At 39.5% G+C, this 23,168-nt stretch overlaps 1 protein-coding gene across 1 annotated transcript; it reads right to left on the bottom strand.

The window, feature by feature from the left end:
* Positions 1-24: 24 nt before the first annotated feature.
* sgpl1 (sphingosine-1-phosphate lyase 1) lies at positions 25-18,690 on the bottom strand. Its single transcript, XM_080740940.1, has 14 exons — positions 18,409-18,690; positions 13,628-13,793; positions 11,958-12,025; positions 11,329-11,476; positions 9,700-9,779; positions 9,119-9,247; positions 8,217-8,305; positions 7,648-7,756; positions 7,249-7,347; positions 7,004-7,150; positions 5,075-5,313; positions 4,674-4,820; positions 4,461-4,581; positions 25-3,757 (listed from the first exon to the last, which is right to left on the bottom strand). Exons 1-14 carry the CDS (start codon positions 18,418-18,420, stop codon positions 3,557-3,559), a joined length of 1,755 nt encoding a protein of 584 aa, XP_080597066.1. The 5' UTR covers positions 18,421-18,690; the 3' UTR covers positions 25-3,556.
* Between the last annotated feature and the right edge of the window lie 4,478 nt (positions 18,691-23,168).

Here is a 23,168-nt window from a genome sequence, read left to right as displayed (position 1 = left end):
GCTTTGCATCAAAATGGGTTTTTATTGAAAAGGGATTTTTAAGCCATTCAAACATCAGTCTTAGTGGATATACAGTATATGCAAATGAACAACCATCATAATTGAAAGTGTTTTTTTTTTTTTTTTGCTGCAGCAGTATAGGTTCACACACAGCTGGTCATTTAGGACACAGTATTTAAGGATATATGGACCCATGGCATCATTCAAGTCCTTCTGAGCTACACTGCAAATCCTGAGTTCATTTAACCCTGAGAGTTAAAAGAACAACGATGGTTTTGCTGTATAACTTCACATCCATCCTTGATAAGAGGCACTGATTTAAAAGACGGAGCAACCTGCATCGTGACCTGAATACTGCCCTGTTGATGACCAGTCTAGACATTGTACTAAGTAAAAAAATCCTCAGCTGTAATTTAACCAAGTGTACAAATGTAATCAATTGGACCCGGGAGTGTCCCTTCTTTGGTTACATTTGTATACTGACAGAGTGGATAAATTAACACTGAGGATTTTTAAATGTGTATTTGGCCTCAAATACACTCCCTAAAACACTACATACAGTACATTCCCTCATTACTATTCAATAACTGCTCGTTATGTGACAACACAACTGAATATAATCGATGTAAAATCAAAGATAACACACAGATACAAAGAAACTGACCAAATTATTAATTACAAAGAACAAAACAAAAAAAACAACCAGTGGTCACACATGTACAACTGTTAGGATTACACTAACCTGGTAGTAAGCCGGCATTCTGTGATATGGCTCTAATACCTTCCCTCTAAAATATTTACCCTTTTCATTCCATGAAGAAAAGGGCTATTTATTGCACACACAAGGGAAGCTAAAACATACGCATATACGCTTAATTTCAACAAGCAATATTGGGCGAATAAACTGGAAGAGCGGGGATAACAAATGGCCATTTTGGTGTTAAGAGTATGGATTATTAGTTAAAATGGTACAACCTCCATGCTTAAATGTGTACATATCCTCCTTGTAAACAAGCTCATTTACAAGTGGGTTGTGAAATGTACTAATCACAGTGGTGCCGTTTATTCTCGCTGTCAACAGAACATAAAGCTCAAGTTATACTTAGCTGTTGCACAAGTGTTGCACACCGAAAATGGCTGATCTACAAGCTCACTCGTCTAAACTTTAGGTGCACAACGCTGGTGCGCAACTAAGTATAAGTCAGGCATAAGAATTCTAGAAATCTACAGCTTGTCAAATGCCTTTAATATCTAAACATTGAATGACAGACATAATAGCATCGAAAAACTGAGGTAGATGTAATTAGGGAAAGAAAAACTTTTTAAAAAACATCATACACAGGGGATTGAATATAGTACTATAGTATTTGAATCCATGGCCCCTTTTCTTTAACTCAGTGGTTCCCAAACCTTTTAGCTCAAGACCCAAAAGAGTTTTGGCCAGGCCCCAAACTAGTGAAAAATAGACGTTTTTGTAATTTTTTAATACTATTTGAAGTTGTTCAGAAAACCTAGGTCAGGCCTTCAAGGCGTTTTTAGAATCGGCATCAGGCCTAAATGGGTTAATTCATGACAGACTTCTCTTTTTGGCGAATGTTTATTGAAAATGTTTTGGAATAATAATTAAAAAATGTATTGTAGGAATCAAAAAAATAAATAAATTGGGTCCCGACCCAGTGTTTGGGAACCACTGCTCTAACTCAACAATCTTATTTCCCTGGCCACCAGGACTTTGCACCACAATGAGTGGAGCACATCCAGAATGGAAATGTTAACAAAGTCACTAAACAGTCAAATGGTGGCTGTATGTTTGTCTAATCCATCAACCACTAAGACCTTGAACTAACTACAGTATTATTGTTACAATTTAAAAAATATGTACATATACAATCTGGCTTGTGTTTTAAAATGTTAAATTCCCCATCCTGGTTATAATAACCCTTTAATTATGGAAAGCAAAGATATTCTAAATGCCGTTTGGTCCATTGTTTGGATATCAGCAACCCATTGTTTAAAATAACTCTCCCGTCAATAATTATTCAATAAGGCAAACGACTGTAGATGGAAGTAGGCAGACGTGATGCAACACATAATTTGTACATTACCTGCCAAGAAAAGTATTTCCGTTGTGCTTATAAACCACAATAATAAAGTTAACTTCCTGTTAGAGCAAATTAACACGATTCTTTCACTAAAGCAGTACAGTGCGTGTTCATGTTAAAAAATGTTGCTTGCAGAGACCTTCAAGTGATTATAATAATAAGTAGACATGGTAACCGTACATCAATGAGATCAATGCAGGACAAACTGTCTAGAACAGTACATAGGGTCCTCAGATAGAGGGCAGCAGAGCACTTCTGACTAACATACAGTGGTCTTGTGTTTTTTGTTGTTTTCTTTCTGACTCATCTCACATCTGATGAAATGTTCCTGCTTATACCACATATACATATATAATATATATACAGTATATATAAAAGATAAACATGAAAGTAATGTTACCAACACTTATGGTCAATCATTTTGTGTGATTATAAGATATATAAGGATACAACAAAACACATCTATTTTCAAAAACAAAAGTTTACATTGAAATGAAAGAATGTCCTGATTCACACTTTGTTGTAAGACGGAGTCGCGTGGTGAAAATGCCAGATCTACAACATCTACAACGTGTTGGAAGCTCATAGATCTGGAATTTTGGAAAATGTTTAGGAAATGTTTTAACATTTGTCTAAACATACATACCTGCCCAAAGTAAGCCCAAAATAAGGACAGCAGATTGATGACATGTAAAAAAATATATAATAATAAGTTTAAAATTCACCAGGTGTGAGTCATATCTTATTGATGCTTCCTAGGTACAAACAGTTGTCAGTAGGTCGTCACTGTCGGGTAGAAAGCGCCATATTTTAACTTTTTATTCTTTTTTGAGTGGTGCTAACCGCTCCTACGTCTGGCTTTGTGTGTAGGTCCCTATGTCCGTATGCAGTACGAGACTAACGTCACACGAGACGTAACGCAATAGAAAGCACACAGAGACCAACATCACCACAGCTGATGTCACGGACAGAACGGCTCATACAAGGAGATATGCACGTGTGTCGAGTTTGATACCATGCACTTCGATCCATGCGATCTTTTAAAAAAGTGAATGGCCTACTTCATCATACATACTGTACATATGATGAGTGTTGCAGAAAAGAAGTGAACATAACAGACTACAAGCTCACAATGCGTCATACCACGGCATGTTGTGAGCTTGTAGATTTGACTATTCTTTAAATATAATAATAATATAAAAGGAATAGTATTGGACATTAAGAAGTTAGGTTTCCACCCGACAGCGGCGATATGAGCGATTTCCCTTGAGGTCGATTAAAAACATGGCTTGTGCTTCAAAGGTCTTTTGCAGATGTGTTCCGTCTAGCGTAGGAGGGAAAGATAAGGCAACAAAGTCAGCAAATTACTGCGGAGTACTGGGAGGAGGGGTTTGATTGTTTCTGCCGGAGCCGGGGGGCATTGTGGGTGCGGGCCAGGTCGCCCTAGCGGTCTCTCAGTGCGCTTTGCCGTTACCGTGAACCTTGCCGTTACCGTGAACTTTACCGTTACCGTGAACTTTACCGTTACCGTTCATGTGGACAGTCTCCGCAACCTTGGGCAGCTCAGTGCTGTAGAGACAGTCCAGGAAACCTCGGGAGATCTCTGTCACCATGGATCTGTCTGGGATGGACTGAGCCATGCCGTATATTGCTCCCTGAAATGCCACAAAAACGGAGTTACATTTATAAACAAACTTTTATAAAAAATCCTGCATGTCAAACTGGGTATGTTTAGAGTGAGTTCAGAATGCAGTTTCAACCTAAATCTCATTGTCCTGATGTGAGAAAAACAGTAAGATTCTGTGTATTTAGAAGTGAAATGATGATGAAAAGTGAAAATGATGTTTGATGTCATCATTTCGCAGTATCAACATTTCGCTGATGAAATCTTAATTCCATTTAAGAATGTGAATTAGCACAACAATTTGTATTCTGGACTGTAGTGTATCTTTTATTCTGGATAGCTTGTGAATATGTATTTTGATGTGGCAACCACTATTATCCCATTAAACATTATAACATATATGCCAGCTATTACCTAGACTTGGCTTTCTACACGTTTAGATAAAAACCTATTCTGGCTGGTATTCTTGATTTGGCCTTCTACAATTTGACATAAAACCTACCCTGGCTACGGTAAATGGGATACTATTTTTAGCTATTTTGAGCCGTCATGCACCAAATAGAATAATAATAATTGAATGAACACAGTAAAATCCCCAGTGTTCATTTATCCAATTCTAACACAGAGAGTGTACAAATGTAACTAACTAATGGTTACATTTGTACACTCTCAAGAGTTAAATGAACGATTTAGTGACTTTACACAAGTAGTAAGAGGGATGTGCAGTAGCTTACCATTCCAGTGGTCTTCTCCTTGGGATTCTTCATAATGACGGCCACCTGCTCTCTGACATCACCGATAAACCGCTCAGCCACGCCCTCCTGTGTGTGGAGGACTGTGCAGCAGATGTGGATGCTATGGTGATGGAAGGGAGAAACACAGCTGGTAACTATTCTAGTCAGAACACGGAGTCAAATGTCGAAATTATTATTATTATTCATTTCTACCTGGATGGGTACTGCAATGTGTTCAGATTCCAACCCTTTTGTGTCAGTGCATTTGACAGACGGAAGATGTCAAACTCATCTGAGCCCATCGCCACTACGGACACTTCTGGGTCACCAAACACGAACAGACCTTCTATGTTGTTCATTCTGTACAAATACAAATTATAATCATTTAAAATAAAGCAAAAGTCAAAAAGAATAAAATGTAGTTTCCAAATGTCAAAGATAAGCTGCTAAAACTATTGATGAAATCAATGTTCAAGAACACTGATCACCCTAAATGTAGGTTACAGAAGCACATGGCTGCAATACGACTACTGAAAGATGAAAGGACATAAACTCCTTAAATCTTGGCACTTTTAACAACAACTACTGTACAGCGCCACTGAATGTCTACTTACTCCGTCTTTATTGTGTGCGCGGTGCTGATGATCTTTCTGGTGGCGTCTATGTAGCCATTCTCTCCCATGTGCATCATGGTGGCCCAGCAGGCGGCGATGATGCCCCCTGGCCGTGAGCCCGCCACCGAGGGGGAGGCATAGATGCCACCCTGCCAGTCTGGAGCCACAAAGTACTGGTAGTGACGATACTTCTTTTCACTGTACAGGATCACCGAGGAACCTTTGGGAGCATAGCCATACTGGGGAGGACATGTGGAAGAGAGACACACACACACACACACACACACACATTAGAATATGTATGACAATAGTCTGTGGGGAAAACTAAAATCTGTCGATTGCTTAATTCTTGTTGGCCAATCACTGAATTCAGCGGTGTGTTAGTTTTCAATAATGACCGCTGCCATCAATGACAGACAGATGGTGAGAACACACCTGAATCAATCACTCACTCAATCAATCCACTGTGCATGGTTTTTGAAGTAGCCCATTAATTAAGGCCGTTTTTTAAAACAGTTTGAGGCAAGAACTAGGCATTGAGTTTTGCTAGCTAACCAGTTGGGCTGGACGGGCCTGGCATCATTCCTTACTGTAAGCAATTAAATACATTTAAAATCAATGACAACGTTTAGTTGACATTTTGAGTCAATCTATTCATTGCTTTATTACGAAGCTGTGTAATAAGCAGGACAATGAATAGTGAGTATATCATTGTTGACCAGCCAGTTGGGGTTTATTTCTCAACAAGGACCCACTCTCCCACCAGTCATTATTCCATGCCACAACATCCTGCAGTACTCAATAACAGACTGTTTACATTGCTATGGAAACAGCAACTAATATTTTGTGTCGGCATTATCGATTTAGCTTGTAATAAGGGGTATAATGTACACTGAGCCGGTCATTACTGGAAAATAACCCCTTCAGCTCAGTTTCACCCTGCTGGGGTATTGTTTCCAATACTTGACTCATACTGTACACACTGGTTGTAGAGCTAATGCTCCATTAGCTGCCATATCACTGAGTGGTCTTCTGTGTCATCAAGGATGATGATACACGAAAGAAGAAGAAACACTGCAGATGTTTACTACAGAGACACCAAGGTAAAATCTACAACCTCTACTTCCTGGTTTCGACAGTGTCTCTTCTGGGGTTATAATATTATATAGTTCAATGTATAATATTATAAATTATAAAAATCTGAAAAGCAGATCACACTGTGTTGTGATCTAAAGCTCACAACACAAGTGTGTGCTTGTAGATCTGCTATTTTCGGCATGCGACGCCACAAAGGATGCCTATTTCTGTCGAATTTTCGCTAATTATGACATGCATTAGAATAGCATTAAAACATTTCCACAACTTAAAAAAAAAAACACCATTGAACCGCATGTTTTCAACTCCCATGACCTTTTCCTTAACCGTGGTAAAACACACTCAATGTGACTTCAAAAGAAAAAAACAACAGCTGGTACGTGTGGGAGCAGGGGTGTCACAAGGGGGGGGAAAGTGGGACTGAGCTACTAGGGCCCAAGGTGGAGGGGCATTCATTATTTTATACTTTAGCTATTGACAAATAGCAGATCTACAAGCTCAGCTGTAGATCTGTTATTTTTGAAAAGTCGTGAAAATGTGTGCAAATCTTTGAATATATGTATTTTTTAAGCGAACATTTGTTACTCAAATTTTGTTTCTGGGGGGTCCCTGGAACTAAATATTTTGAGAAAAGGTTTGAGTACCACTGACATAGAAACATAGGTTTTTCAAAGGATTTGAAATATTCAAAGACTTGCACACATTTTCAAGCTTGTATATCTGCTATTTTTCAATAGTTAAAGTACCCAGGGCCCAGAATTTGGTGCGACACCCCTGCGTGGGAGAGACAGCAGGTTGAGTGGAATGGGATGGGAGCCGACAGCCACTCCTTACCTTGTGGGTGTCGGCGGAGATGCTAGTGACACCCTTCACCCTGAAGTCAAACGGTGCTAGTTGGTAGCCAGCCTTGGCCATGAAGACAATGAGGAAGCCTCCCAGACAGGCATCTACGTGAAGAGGGATGTTGTAGCGTACAGCCAGCTGGAGACCAGGGGAAAGTAAGCGTGAGTCAGCCTCTTCTGTTTGTTTTGAGCTCACGACTATTTAAAGGAAATATTTTGAAATGTTTCACTTCTTACCTTCCCCACTTCCTCTATAGGATCCATGACCCCATGAGGAAACTGGGGTGCAGAACACACAAGCATGGCTGTGTTCTTGCCGATGGCTCTCTTCATTGCCTAAGCATTAAGAAATAGAGACATTTGCGTAAAGAAGCCCTTTTTCACACATTAAACAATAGGTCTGCCAAACTTCATTAGTATTAAAACTGCGCGTGGTCATCGGTGACCACATGCGTGTGGGAGGTTGGTTAGGGAATAATTACAGATGCCATCCAAAGAAATCTAGAACACACCACCGTGCTAGTGCTAGACTTTAACTTCCTTGTACTGTAAATAAGCTTACTTGGATTTATATTGATTTTGGCGAGACTGACTTCCGAGGAAAAGCTGTCCAAACTAGCAGATGCCTGTTCTTACCTTGACATCTACTTGCATGGTTTTCTTGTCCAGAGGTATGTGAACAAGCTTCATCCCAAAGTAGTGGGCTGCTTTGTCAAAGGCTGCATGGACACTCTGTGGGGCAAGGCTATAAAAGACAGAACACAACGCAACAATAATGTTAGAACTCTTAACACCTACGAATGGACCGTCATCAACTCATGTTGAAGTTGGATTTGTTTTGTTTCCTGCTGCAGGCAAAAACCAGATACAAGTCGTGACACTGGTTCACCCATATCTTGGCAGCAAGCAACATATCGTCTTTGTCGGGTGGAAACCTCGTATCTCCAAGTTTCAAATGTGTACGTTCTTTCACAAAGTAAAGCCCTGCTTCATCGTACAAGGCCGTCGCACAAAAGTAGTGAAAACAGCAGATCTACAAGCACACAACGCCTCGCACCGCGATACGTTGTGTGCTTGTAGATCGGCTGTTTTCACTAGTTTAAATCATTTTTAAATTATAAATGCAAAATGAACGGTTTTGGACATACAAGTTTTTCACCCGACAACGAAGATATCTGATCTGACCTGATCTGATCTGATCTTACATTTCAGGGTATTTGACACCACGCTCATACGCCATGTCTCGGTAAGCCTTGCAGGCCATCAGTATGCTCTCGGTTCCTCCTGAAGTGACCTGAACAGAGGAGAAGCAGTCAAATTATGTCCAGGATCTTCGCAGGCATTGGGCTGGCTTCATTATACAATTTTGTTAGCCACTGTATCGCCACTGTCGGGCAGAACCCAACTGTATGCATTAGTGTTTCTTTTCAGGAAATGGACAAAAATAACCTGTGTTCCAATGGTTCTTTATTATTTGTTGAAGCTGTGATGACACACAAAAAAAGATAAATCAGGCTATCTCTTTGGCTAATATTATTGATGACGTCACAGCACGCCTCTACTGTACTTCACTGTATGTACTGTACTGTCGGTCGGCCAGTCCGTCCCCCCTTGCCCACACTATGAAAACCAGGAAGTCGTCTAGTTCACATGGACGATATCGATGTAACTAAGATATTCGATTGGGTACATATATTTTATATGCACAGAATTACAATTAAAATACATTTTAAGTTGAGGCTACTTCCTCAATTTCCTGGTCAGTGCCAGGCTGTGGGAGGCGCTGCTGCCTCTCGCTCTGCTCTCTGACTGTTTCAGAACGTTTACAGAGACCACGTGACCTACTGTATCAAAAGTTAAACGTCGGTGCGTGACATCACAACTTTTTCATTGGTTAAATATCAACTAGTGCATTCTCGAGGATGTGCAAACCCAAAATACATGCAGAATTGATTACTGTAAATGTCCCAGTCCACTAAAGTCACTGTAGCATGCTGAGTGCCATGTTATTGCCAACGCAATTGATTAATTCGTTTTGTAAAAAATAAAATAAAAGATGAAATATAGATAGCGGTTTCTGCCCAAAAGTGATGGTATGGAAACTTACGGTGCCACAGGTGTTAGGTCCGCCATGGAAAAGTGTGCAGCTCATTCTTACAACCTCCGCCTCCATCTTCCTTACGCCAGGAAAGATGTCTGGGTGAAGTGGGTTGCTCCATGCAAAGTCTCCGTATACCTATGGATAAAAGCAACGAGTGAGGTGATGGCTGATGGTAATGCCTGAATGTGCTGTGCTGATCTACAGGCTCACAATCTTGTAGATCTACTATTTTCAGTGCGTGACGCTAGTGGGAAACTAAGTATAAATCATGTTTTATATTTGTATGCACTGTAGTCTTACTATGTGATTGGTCTAACAAGACAAAAACACCACAGAAAGCCAGAAATACATTTATATTTATATAAATATAAAAAACATAAGAGTGAGCAACTGGGCAGGTAACTTTGTGCAGTAGTTCCAAAATGTAAAAAAAGAAAGAATTTGGAAAATGGTCTGAAACAATGTTAAGTATACATGATGATTTGAACATGCTTGAACATTTGACATCAAGGTCTGATATTTCTACAATAGCTACAAAACCATTGTGTCCATGCCAAGAATGCCAAACTGCAAAGAATGATACAAACCTTAACCAGGAGTTTGGTAAGTGTTTCATCGCCCCAGTACACAGCTCCTGAAACACATCCGTTCTCCCACTTAACTTCATCTGTAAGAAACATATTTCAACAGTTTAGACACATTTTTTAATGTGCCGCAAAGTTATGACCTCCAAATATGGCATTCCACATGTCTCCACATTTTTCTCTCCATTGACTATTTTAAGTTAAATATTAACACATGGGATGCGTAACACGTCCACACGCGTGATAACGATTCCCCCCGTGGAGTGCCGCTGCCTCATTATCACGTTCAGACTGTTAACTGGTTTGATTGATTGAAGACTTTATTAGAAGTTTGCATAGGAAAAGGTACCATGGTAACCGATAGCCCCCACGTTGCCGCGGTCGGGAGTGAGCGAAGAAACTCTGTTTCCCATGATATGGGAATACTACATCAGCGGACTTCCGGCTCCCATTGAATTGTATTCACCCTGGCTGCAGAAACATGGATATATCTTGCCTTCTTTTCCCATATCACCCATTTGGTCAAAACGTCCTGTTTTCTATGGACTATAACGTACTCACAATCATCAGTGTATTTTGGATTCATGTCAATTTGTGTTTTCAGATATTTAACCACTTGAACCGTCAATACTTAATAAACTTGACATTTCACTCTTGTACTTGTTCTGCTTTTTTCCCCCTCTACACCAAACCTCTTTGCTGAAAATAGCCGATCTACAAGGTCACTCACAACGCCGCGTTGTGACCTTGTAGATCTGTTATTTTTGGCTACAGTTCTCAGAATATGGACGCTAAGGTTCAGATGGTTAATATAAAAATGTTTCTATCACACAAATACTTGAAGGACCTCCCTGTAGTAACTCTGAGGAACCCCTTGGGGTCCCGGACCCCCTGTTGAAGACCCTTGTTATAGACTGTTATAAGACTGCTCAGGGATCAGCCCCTTTCCATGGCAGGGTTGAACGCTTCTGAGCACGGTAATGTAACAAAGCACTTTAATGGCTTTTCCATTTGTGCATAACATGGTGCGGAAACAATTTCAAACTGTGCCCATTCCCCAATTTTCTGCACCGTTTGATAACCGTGCTCAACATGGCCAAAGCGTGCTGGTGGAAGGGTTTAACCCATTTAGGCCTAGAATTATTGAATGCTTTAACCAGTGAAAAATAGCAGATATACACGCTCACAGCGCGGCACCGAGTGCCGCGCTGCGAGCTTGTAGATCTGCTATTTTTGAAAAAGTAGTAGTACATATAATTTTGGGGGTCCTTCACATGAAAAGGTTTGAGAACCACTGACATAGTAGTCTCTCAAGAACAGACTAACTGAGCTCCAGTTAAATGAAAAGGAACTTTTCTTTGACGATGGCTTGCCAGATTGCTGACATAGAAACATAGGTTTTTCAAAAAATCTTAGGATTCAAAAGACACTTATAGAATCGGGTCAAAATGATAATTTTCACGATTTTTCAAAGAGTGCCGCGCTGTGAGCTTGCATATCTGCTATTTTTCAATAGTTATAGCATTCAATAATTCTAGGCCTATGGGCATCCCAGCCCCACCTCAGTGATGTCAGTTAACTGGCACTAAGATAAAGGACCATAAGTAAACCATGAGGCAAATTAGCACTTACTCAACGTCTCGTACTGTCTGATCTTGTCTAGGACTTGGCTCTGCGAGAGACCTTCCGAGGGCAGCTGTTGGGCGTAGCTCATTCCCTCCTTCAGTGTGCACAGGCTCACCGACATGTCATCCAGGGCCTTGTTGAGCTGGGTCTGGATCTGTCATAAACAACACACAATGGAGTTCTTTTTACAGACACTACAGACACTGTAGTCACTGGTACAATGAATCAGCACAATGAGAGTGCACATATTACAAAGATTTATTATTATATATTTATTTTACGTAAACATTAACGAAAAGTACTGGAATTAATTATCATCAAGTGGTATCATGGCTGATTAACTTGTGTGGGAACACTTGACGCTCAAACTTTGTTATCACATAACACATTAAAAGGCTTATGTAAATGTTGATAAACACGTTGTGAACGTGCGTGCCCTCAAGTTATGGACCATAAAGACCTTAAGTAACCCAATATTATCACAAGTCCATAATGTAAAGTGTGCCAAAGGTCTGGATCCCCCCCTCCCTTCAGCATGCCATACTCAGCCATCCGAGAATGACTCATAACAGCTTCATAAGATAGAGACAGTAGAGTCCGGGAAAAGGGGAAACAGTGTAACCACTGATACTTACCGACTGGCCAACAAAGGGAATCTTTCTGATGATTCTAAAGAGCTGCTTCTTCAATCTGGACACGAGACCTATTGGCAGGGGAACAAAGAGACAGCTGTTGGGAAATATTGGTAGACAGAGTTAGCCACAGGCATTAACCAGCTGACTATGACTCGGCCTATAATCACACGCGAGGACATGCGGTGGTCTAAGAAATCTGGGACTCTTTCCACCAAGCATTTTATTGCACTGTTGAACAGCACTGAATGCTTCTACTTCTTCTACTCCACGAAGCAAAGCCCTGATCGACTTATAGTATGGAGATGGGACAAACTAAGGAATTCAACCTCTATAGTTTATTGACATTAATTAATAATAATAATAATGATACTATGTGTAGACTTACTGCTGTAGTAAGCAAATTATAGGTAAAGGTTTACTTTGCATTTTGGTAAATCGAAATATGGTTTAGCCAAACTAAACGAATGCAAAGTAAACCTGCAGGCCAAGTTAACCCTGACCCTGATTTATTGTTAAGGGTTCTAGTGTTTCAAATAAGAGTCCACAGGGATTCACTCTTAACCTGGTCAGGCACAAGTCATACTTAAAAGCAACAAAGGCATTACTATAGACCAGGGGTTCCCAAACTTTTTTTTGTCTCAGGGCACCCCATAAATATTTTTTTTAATCCGAGGCAACACTACATTATAACTTTCACTCCCAGCACCTTATATTTATAGCATATTGTCGTTGTCGGGTCGAAACCATTTATGTCCAAAACCGTTCGTTTGTATTTATCATCTATAAAATGTACCAATTTTGTATGATGAAACAGGGCAAAAGACGTACGTACACATTTGAAACTTGGAGATACGAGGTTTCAGCCTGACAGTGACGGTATTTTAGTAGCTATCTTGCGAGGAAAACGTTGAGATAATAGCCATTTTGGTTAGAACTGACTGAAAATAACTTTGTACTTCAAGTTTAAAATTATACTAAATAATATTTTTTCAAGTGTACAAATAAATTCCAATTATTATCAAATGATCTCCCGACACCCCTGGACTGCCGTCACGGCACCCCAAGGTGCCCCCTCACCCACTTTGAAAACCCCTGCTATAGACTCCCAACACTTCCAAGGAAGGAGCACTTTACCCATTTTAAAAGTCATCTTCATATAACTGGTCCTAATGCACCATTTCTCTATACTTACTCTGTGTCTTAGAGGTAGGCTGTGGACAGTTCAATTAAAACTATAGACTCGGAGCGACTTACAAAGTGCAAGATTGAAATAAGCAGAGTGAGCGTTCAGAAACATGCCTAATAATGACACCATTAGTGGGGATTCAAAGCTTCTGGAAACTTACTGCATCCTCTCTCTTCCTGGAAAGTTAGTATGCTGAAATAGAAGCTATAGTGCTTACAATAAAAACAACAGAAAAAAGTTTGAAATCTTTGAAATGACCACCGATAACATCACTGTGAGGAAGGTTCCTGAAGTGTCCACAGCAGAGCCGCAGAGCCAAGTAGACAGTAATGCCACCATATTATAACAAGTATTAGCCAGGACCAATTATATGAAGATCGTGTTGGAAATGTGGGACGAGGTCCTTAAAAATATAGATATTTTCTGATTTACTCTGCAGGAGGGCTGTGTTGCATGCTGGCATCATTTGTAAACAAACACTTACTTTCTTGCTGAAAAAGGAACCCTTTGATCCAGACTGCTCCCAAAGTGGTGATGAATGTTGCCCCTATGATCTGCCATGGTTCCAGGTGCTCACAGTGGGAGTTAACATGCTGCCTGCCTTCCTCCAGATACAGTAGGAGCATCTCCTTGTAGACCTCCAAGGCACTCTGGAGACACAATAAGCATGTTGTTAAGGCTGATTCATAGGCTAGTCTCACGGTGGAGTCGCGCATCAAAAATAGCCAATCTACAGTCAAGCACACAACGAGTTGACCTTGCAGATCTGCTATTTTCGGTGCATGACTAGGGCCGATTAACAATTTAATTGTGTATACCTGTTCTTCAACAAACACTTAATATAAATGTATCTGCAACATCAGAAAGCCACAGAAGAGGAACGCATTCTAGTCATTGGTTAGAATCACTTTGATTATAAATGCCCATACATAGTAATTGGCCTACAACAATGTGAACATTTGAAAACCTTAAGACTATTAACCACAGTAACCCTGGCATCCAAATTTCATTGTAACTACAAATATGTGATTATATTTTGGTTAAATGGTTAAAAACAAATCTACCGATGGTAGGTAATACTTACAACAGAAGCCCCCGTCATGCCTAGAACTCTATTTTGCCCTCACTGAAATGCTATCAGATATTGTACAAGACAAAGCCGACCTATCAGGCTAACATCAGACAGGTGGTGGTGGTGGTATCTTCTTAAAGGTGTGTAAGATATAGTTTGTCACTACAGTAAACCCTATCAACAGACTCCTCCTACAGAAGTACTGATGTCACTTCCATTAGTTGGTATATATAACTGACAACAACAACAAAAAAGTCCAATGCAATGTTTCGTGACACAAATTATGTGCAACGGTTGTGCCATGAGTTGTGTAATGGTAGATGCAGTTATTAGGTCATTTTTAAGCCTGATAATTGAAGTCGATTTGTAGCACTTTATTTTCAAAATCTTTTTTTTCCTGGATTCTTGGATAAATTAGTACCCTTAAACTGTTAGTTGATGCTTCATATCCATATGAGTAAAATTGCTACGGTTATTTTTGTTTTGTTTTGGAACACAGCACAGGTCTTATGACGTGATGTTAAAAAAGGTTTTGGGGATTTAGAATGGGGAAAACAGCTCTGTGACCCAGAGTTTTTGGAAGTTTTTGGAAGGTATGTCAGACTAATTAAGTATTGTAACCAGTGAAGGAGAAAGCTAATACCTACATAGGCTATGTCTCCCCAGCCATGGAAATGTGTTGTACAGACACTACTCATAGCCTAGACCAGTGTTTCTCAAATGGGGGGTTGTGTACCCTTGGGGGTACGCAGGCAGGGGGTACGTGAGGAAGAAAAAATATATATATAGAAAATGGGAATATGTATTTTAGTGTTATTGTCAATAATAAAACATTGACAGACTTTGTGTGGACCTGCTCATCTGTAAATTGTTAAACCAAATTACATCAATACAGTGACTAGTACAACAAGCAATGTTTATTTGCCATTATGCTGTTTTATTTTGAACATATTGGCATGGGAACTGGACTTTTTATGTCCATTTTTCTAAACGAAATTGCTCGGCTTCAGAAATCAGTATTAGGGGGTACTGCAGCCAAAAAATGTTTGAGAACCACTGGCCTAGACAGTCTGGTTTGACACATCATTGAAAAACTTGTTGATTGTTCAAAAGCTTAAATGCAGTCAGTGATCATAGTAAATGATTGACAGCTGTTATTTCATAAGTGCAGTAAAAAATTAGCGTATCTCAAAACTCAGACTATTATCTATCTTTACATCAATATTTCCTCTTTACAACTAGCCAGCCGGTTTCGCAAGAGCGAAAGGTTGTTTTTAGCGTACCTCATCTGCAAGCAGACGTGTAAAAGCTTAAGGTCCACAAAGCAATATCTTGAGTAACTATAATTTGCAAAGATTAAACGTAATGCTGCCACATAATGATACATGGGGGCAGATTGTCCGTGCATCATCCACTATTGTGAACACAACATGGGAAGACCTGGTTTAGTCCACTCTGTACAGAAGAGGGTAATGTGGTTTATTTTCCCAATAGGTGGATGAATAATACATTGCAACATATAGTATAGTGTACAAATAGACCTGAGGACCTGGTGATGTGCCTGGAATTATTTTATACTTTAGCTATTGAAAAATAGCAGATATACAAGCTCACAGTGCGGCACCTTGTGCATGTATTTTTTGAATATAGCATGTATTTTTTGAATATAGCATGTATTTTTTGAATATATGTATTTTTAAAGCGAACATTTGAAACTCAAATATTTGCTAATGGGGGGTCCGTGATACATAAATATTTTGAGATTGGGGGTCGGTGGCCAAATGCACGTAATTCTAGGGGTCCTTGACAAGAAAAAGTGTGAGAACCACTGATGGTTAAATAATGCGTTCCCTTAACCAGTTAAGCCCTATATACAATCCACCTAGAATGACATGCCGACACCAGGGTGAAAGTGGTTAATAAACATTAAACTTCATAATGGATGAAGCCGAGTAAGAGTGCTGCCCCTGAAACTGAAGTGTCCACCCCCGGCTCAGACTACAGTTGTAAGGCCTTCCTTGTCTGAATAGCAGGCGCTCATACATACAGGTTTGGCAGGGTTAGCCAAGTGGAGCAGAGTTGAAACAACGGTAAATAAGCCATGTGATCAACAACGACTATGTCTAGAATAGTAAACGCCCCATCACGGTTACTTGCATTTATCCTACATCCACCTTTCCGGTATAGCCTAAACGCTGTCAGCACATTTCTATAAACTACAGTCGAGGCTGCAGAGGGCAGGCACACAAGTGGACAGGCACATGCCTCGGTGAATGATGTTATATATCAGAGTCAAGGTTGAATGGCAAATCTGGGAAGCTGGTGCAATGAGCATGAACCCTTGACCAGCTTGGCAGCTGGCTACTTGTTATCGCACACATGTTTTGTTGTCTACAGTTGTTTCTTTTTTACAGGGCTAAGCTGGACACTCACAAATTATGTGATACTATCTTTGCCCCAGGAGAGCTAATGCGGGGTATGAACAAAGACTCCCATGCCTATTTTGTTCTGCCCATTGTTATATAGTAGACGCCCATTCCTCTTCATTTTCCCCAAGCAAGCTGCAGTCTATTCTGTGTAAGAAGACCTTTGTTGTTTCCAGAGGGAGGTCATGTTCTCATGGAAATATACTGGCCTGGGGGTGAAGAAGCTGTTGCTGCTTGGATACATCCAGAGGAAACAGAATGCTCAAACACTGCAGCATCAGTGATTTGTCAACAAAAGGCCCATGCATTTGTGCACTGACTGAGGCGAAATAATTCATGTCTGAATGTCTGGAAAGGACTTTTCAATTTCAGGAATGAAAGATTTTCAGTTCAACAAAATTACAAGAAAGTTTTTCAAGTACCTGTAGATGCATGGTAGTAAATAGACTCATTGTAAAACTTGATTGTCCAGATAGACTCATTGTATAACTAGAAAGTCCAGATAGGGGCTGATATGATGGAGTGTGCATGCTTTAACTGGGAAATCAATTGACCGGATGTTTCAGGACGCGTTTCAATAACTGCTGCTGCTTATTGTACTGTTTACTGTACAAATACATTTTATTGCTACTAGTGTTGATGATACCGTCTTGTATATTATTGTGTCTTTAAATGTCTCCATGAATTGAATACATGGGAATACACAATGGAAACAAGCCCTTAGGGAATTGTGTACATTGTACAATTGTACAATTGTACAATGTACATTGTACAATTGTACCACTGTAATATTTGCAAAACTTCATAATAAAGTATTCAATCACCAATCTATGCTGCCTTGCAAACACGAAATCACTCTGTTCCTCTGACTTCACTCCAGTGCACTGAGGCAAAATATAACTCTATGGGCAAAACAGATCTATGCTCAGTGCTTTGTTAGAACTTCCTGTATTTTTGTGTTAAACAGGAAGTCATACGTTATGAGTACCACAATAAATATGTTTTACAACTTAATCACAGTCATCCCCCTCTCTACTCTTCATCATTAATGATAGGGTGACAAAGAAAAAAACTATACAATGGCATCCATTAGTATGAGAAAATCAGACAATACACACTGAATTATTAAAAAGATTATGCATCCCACTTCATCTAAAGACGTGTGCTCACATTTCAGCACGTTTTACTCCCCATCACTTTGATGGAGGCACGACTCAACAATGTTTACATGAAATTTAGTTGGCATTTCAAAAAGTGAAAAACTATATTATGGCTATAAACACGTTTCAAGATCTTTAAGTACAAAAAGCTAAAGCTTCGGTAAAGAATTAAACGTGAATAGGCGCCAAGTTAACCCTTTATACTCAAACACACAAACAACAGAAATCAAATCCTTAACAACAAAACCTGTTGTTGTTAGGTAATCTTATATGGCTTTAAACGCCTGGCTTGTTGATAGCAGCCCACTTTTGATGTCGAGTCAGGTCTTAACCTCTTCGTAAACTAAAGTAGTTTTAGCTGAACAGTATAGTGACAAACTATAGGCAACGCTCGCTTTTTTAAACAATTAATTCTCCCTCTTTAATTACATAGCAATACTTCTTATAATCCCTTCATCACGTACGTTGTAGTCAGATAGATAACATCACGATTTTAAAGAAATGGTCAGTCTAAAAACATCTGATGTTGACATGCTGAGCATGAACAATAAAGTGCAAACATTTTCGTTTGGTGTTGACTTCAAACATATTATGTACACTGACTTACCCAGTAATCCATGATGTGAAGTCAAATCTCACCGACGCTGCTTCCCCTTCTAGTCTTTGCGTGGGTATAAAGTCAGGATGAGCCTGTTGGTTGTTGTGCCTCGGTGATTCTCATCTACATTCTACTATCAAACACACAGCGATAAGCTAACCCAGTTTCAGGAAGTAACCAAACAGCATATGGTTATGTATTGTATTGGTCGTACGCAACGCATGTGTAGATCTGTAAACACGGTGGGCAGATCTCTGTCCGCGTCCTCCGAGTAGATAGATGTTATGGAGATCTACGACGACCTAAAGGAGGAAAGTCATGTTTACGCACTCGCAAATGGTACCAAAGGGAGCCCACAGTCCAGATGGACGGTCGCGCTTTGATTGGTTACTCGGTTGTCAGGCAACCATTTTTTCAGCTGTATGGGCTCTAAAGTCTAAACTAGTTTTTTTTTCTATTATATTTATCTTTATATGTAGTTGCCAAACCCCAAAACTACTAACCAGTTAACGTTGGTGGTAGCAGCTACAGTAACATCCAGCTGCACACTGACAGTTAAAAAGGGTGAGTGAAGAAAAGAAAATACAGGCAAGATTGACGGTGACCGTTCCTCCGGGCTATGGGATCTACGGCTGTTTGATGTTGCGATTGCGCAACCATAAATACCGGTAGGATTGGAAACAGTGCCCCCGAGCGGCCGTCTGCTTTCACTACACATCTGGTGTATCATGATCATAACCAGATTCATTCATAAATCAAATGCATAGACACACACACATGGGGCAATAATAATTGCTATTCCAAACAATGTTGGCAGAATGGTTGATTTTGTCCCTTAAAAAATGCACATGATGTTGTCGGATTGACTCAAAGTGAAAAACATCACTAATGTCATGAGAGTGACATCCCAATTAAGTGTAAGCTAATTACCCGGCCTGGTCCCTGAAACTGAGAATGAAACAAACAACTAACATCAACCCTTTGTTAAGGTTTAGATAGAAGAACACACATGGTGGGTACAGTTGAATGCGCCATGCAGCCGTTCATTATGCATTGCACACACACACACACACACACACACACACACACACACACACACACACACACACACACACACACACACACACACACACACACACACACACACACACACAGTGTAGCCACAGCAAGAGCCATAGGTAGCCAAAGATTGAAGAGTTTACATCGTTGATGTCATTGCAGCATCTGCCACTATCTCCATTGTCTTCCACCTGTAAAATTGTGGAAATGGCACCAATAGTGTTTTTGTTGTTGTCAGAAACCGTCAGATTAATTGATTGGTGGAGTCTTTTACGAGATATTTGGGACAGTATTTAGTGCAAAATACCGAAATTGATGATTTTTTTTTATATAAATGTATAGCCTAAATGCTATTCCATTTGGCTATTTTCTTCCACTTACCCCCATTAGTGTGTATAGATTAAAGCATAGCATAGCCTACCTGACATTTAGGCAACACCTAAACACATAAGTAAAAGTAAAGTAAAATGATCATGCCAGGTGGGAAAATAATTATTAAAATAGCAGATTATAAGGATATCAATATAATGATATTCATGGACGAAATAGAATGTGCCGTCCCTTAACATTCAATGTGAATGAATGAATGAATCCTTGCAAGATCACGTTTCTTTTTCTTCTTCTTTTTTTTCTTTTTCTTTTTCTTTTCTTTTTTTTTTTTTTTACCATGGAAGAGCCCTGCATGGTTCACTGTAAACAGGCTGCCTGGATAAAAACAAAACTGGTATTGTTTTTGTGCTGAAAGGGAACGACTTGCTGCTGCCATAACCATATCTATTATTATTTAAAGTTGTAAACGGTCTTTACAATTGGCCCATTGACAACTTTCATTGTATTTGGTGTACATGTTCTTTAAGGGATTTACAATTAACAATACATGGCCAATGAAAAGGAACTCCAAGGCACATTAAAACTGAATTACTTCTTTGGCGAAGTGTGCTCGGGGTCATATTCCGGTCACGATGCGCACACCTCTCCAAAAGCGCACGCGTCTCCAAAGGCGCACTCTGCACTTTGTAAAGACTCAGACATTGTTTGAGGGGTTCACAAGAGGTGTACATATGGCATCCGGGTTGCAATTAAATGTTTTTAAGATGTTTTTTTTTTCTTTCTTAAAGAAGTTTCCCCTTTTTCTTTCTTCGCGGCCCTTTACAACCCTGAACAAGAGGAGGGGGCACATTGAATGGCTCCGCTGCTAGTTTGGAATATGGTAACAATCTGGTCAGCGAGTTGTTGGACTTTGATTGCCCCTTCAAAACGTCCTTCAAACAAAAGCTGGGGACGAAAATAAAGCTCCACCTGGTACCTCTGTTTGCTAAAATAATAATAAATAGATTTCGTTTAATAAATAAGCACAAGAGACTATAAAGTGAAGTGGTAGAGGAAGTATTAATCAGGAGACTCGGGCAGGTATCACCTGCTCTCGATCTTGCTCAGTTTATTGTTAAATATTGTTAAATCACTTTCGTACCAAGTCTGCTCCGATATCTGCTATTTCCACAGCAACTGGCCGCCTATGTTTGCCTTTACTTTGCATAACAAGCAGGACACTACAGTACACTGATAAAAATCAAGGAGAGAGACTGACAGATTCAAACCCACACCTGTTCGTGATATCCGAATATGGATTTGGCATCAATGATTATTTGTAAAGTGGTAATATTCAGTTTACTTTAGACCTTTCGTGCCTTTTATAACAGCAAGGCACCATCTCCTATCGCACTTGTGTATTTGTCCATTTTATTGAAAGCATATGGTTATCAGAGGGCTCCCAAAATACATATTTAGACAGAAAGTTAAGGAGTGCTTTTGTGATCCTTTGTTGGCAATGGTAAATCTTGTTTGAGCAGTGCCACACTCCCACCTACCATTATAAAAGGTGGAGCACGTCTGGATAGTGTTTATGTAGGCTAATTTCCTTATACCTTTTAAAACTAACACCACTTACATTATACAATAAAATGCGCCACCAACCATTGGCGATAATGGATCAAATTTGGAGAGGTCATAGCGCACAAGATTGTGCTCAAAGTTTTGCATAAATATAGTTGAAATTGATGTGACACGTGCAGGATCCTTTGTGCTGTCTGTGTAGACAAAAGGTTTTACTCTTTCAAATGCTTTTTGTACGGTAGACCAATGCGTAATTGTCTTCATCAAACTACCAACATATCGCGCTCTAATGCAATAACGACATGTTATTCAATACATTTTGTAACATTTTTATGTAAAATATTTAGGCTTTAGTTTAGACAAAGAGAAATGTACAGCTAATGAAACTGCCTACGCTGTAACTTGTGCCTATAAAGCAACCAAGCTCCAAATGAAATATAAATGTCCAATGTGGGGATTAATGATGCCCAATCTCAAATTATGCGCACGGTCTCCGAACAAGACATGTAACAAGAGAAGTTCAATGTCAATTTAGAATGTGTAAGGAACATTACACATCCAGTTATTTCCTCTGCAGCCTCCTTATAGTGGACAATATATTTTAGATGAGGCCTACCGTTTATTAGCATGTACACTACTCAGTAAGTTCAGTATTTTCAATGCGTAAAGTATTGCATTTAAAAAAAGCTTGGAGACTTTCAAACTGTTTTAACCCCACTATTTCAATCTAGTTAATTCCGTAAAGAACAATTGGCAAGTATAGTATAGGCCTAGGCAACAGCAAGGTTGTGATGCGGGCTTTAGGCCTATAATTGTTATTTTCTTGCGTACAAAAAAATAAATTAAATTAAAAAAGACATGATGTCTACGGACGAGTTTCCAACATCATCTTGAGTAGGTAATATAGGATTAGGATCTATCACTTAACTGAGTGCTTAGTACCAATGAAGGACTACATTCAAAGTAATGGTTGAGGTTATGTTCTGTCAAGTCTATATAGATAGATGGTCAATTACTATTGGGTTACAATGAAATGAAGACGCTATAGACATAAGGGTCCTTGAAAACCTTAGGCTGCAGATCTACAGACATCAAATAACAATTAGTCTTTCATTTGTTAGTTTATTACCAATTAGTTACCTTAATTGTTCAGGTCCAAAACTGTGCGTGCGTGTTGTGTAATTAGGAAAATATTCATATTGAACTAATCATTTTTCTAATAAGTTTCTTTCTGCTCTATAGAATTTAAGCCATTTCGCGTCATAGCACACATTTTGTCATCACAATTCGTGTATTCAAGCCTTTAAGTGCATATCAATTGAAGTGAATAGCCACTACAAAGAACACACACAGATAATAAAAACAGAGCAAAGTCACTATAGAGGGGCGCAGAGACGCGCTGTCTGGACGCTGATTGGCCACTTGACAGACGCACTCCATAGAACAAGATAAGATAAAGGCCACATAAAATGACAGAGATGAGCATCAAGCCCTCATTGTCAGCTGCTCTCATACAGTGGCTACAGACTACAGTTTGGAGGTATAGCCAAACGAAAAACTCAATTTTAAGATCCAATTATCATATACAGTAAGTAGCCTGCAGCACATTTGACCTACTATTTTTTGTCTTGTTGATAATGACATATAGGATATAGACCTACTTTTGATATAATTAGTAATTAGCTAATACCAAAATGTTGTGGATATATTAGTATTTATGAACATGTCTTTAATGAACAGCTGACCAGATAAATAACCAGTTTCTCTGATGCAGACCTATACAGGATGTTACCAGAATTGCAGGGCGCACCTGTTGA

Source organism: Nannobrachium achirus (genome assembly GCF_963921795.1).
Source record: "Nannobrachium achirus genome assembly, chromosome: 13".
Lineage (NCBI taxonomy): Eukaryota > Metazoa > Chordata > Actinopteri > Myctophiformes > Myctophidae > Nannobrachium > Nannobrachium achirus.
The sequence above is the reverse complement of the archived record's forward strand: the minus strand, read 5'-3'. Positions and strand labels throughout refer to the sequence as shown.

Bases quoted from the DNA above. Each gene is read 5' to 3' on its own strand.
- sgpl1 (XM_080740940.1), bottom strand. The intron at 11,477-11,957 runs GTAAGTATCAGT...TGTTTATGACAG, and splicing joins TTCCCTTTGTTGGCCAGTCG to ATCCAGACCCAGCTCAACAA. The intron at 9,248-9,699 runs GTTTGTATCATT...TTTTATCCATAG, and splicing joins TTACCAAACTCCTGGTTAAG to GTATACGGAGACTTTGCATG.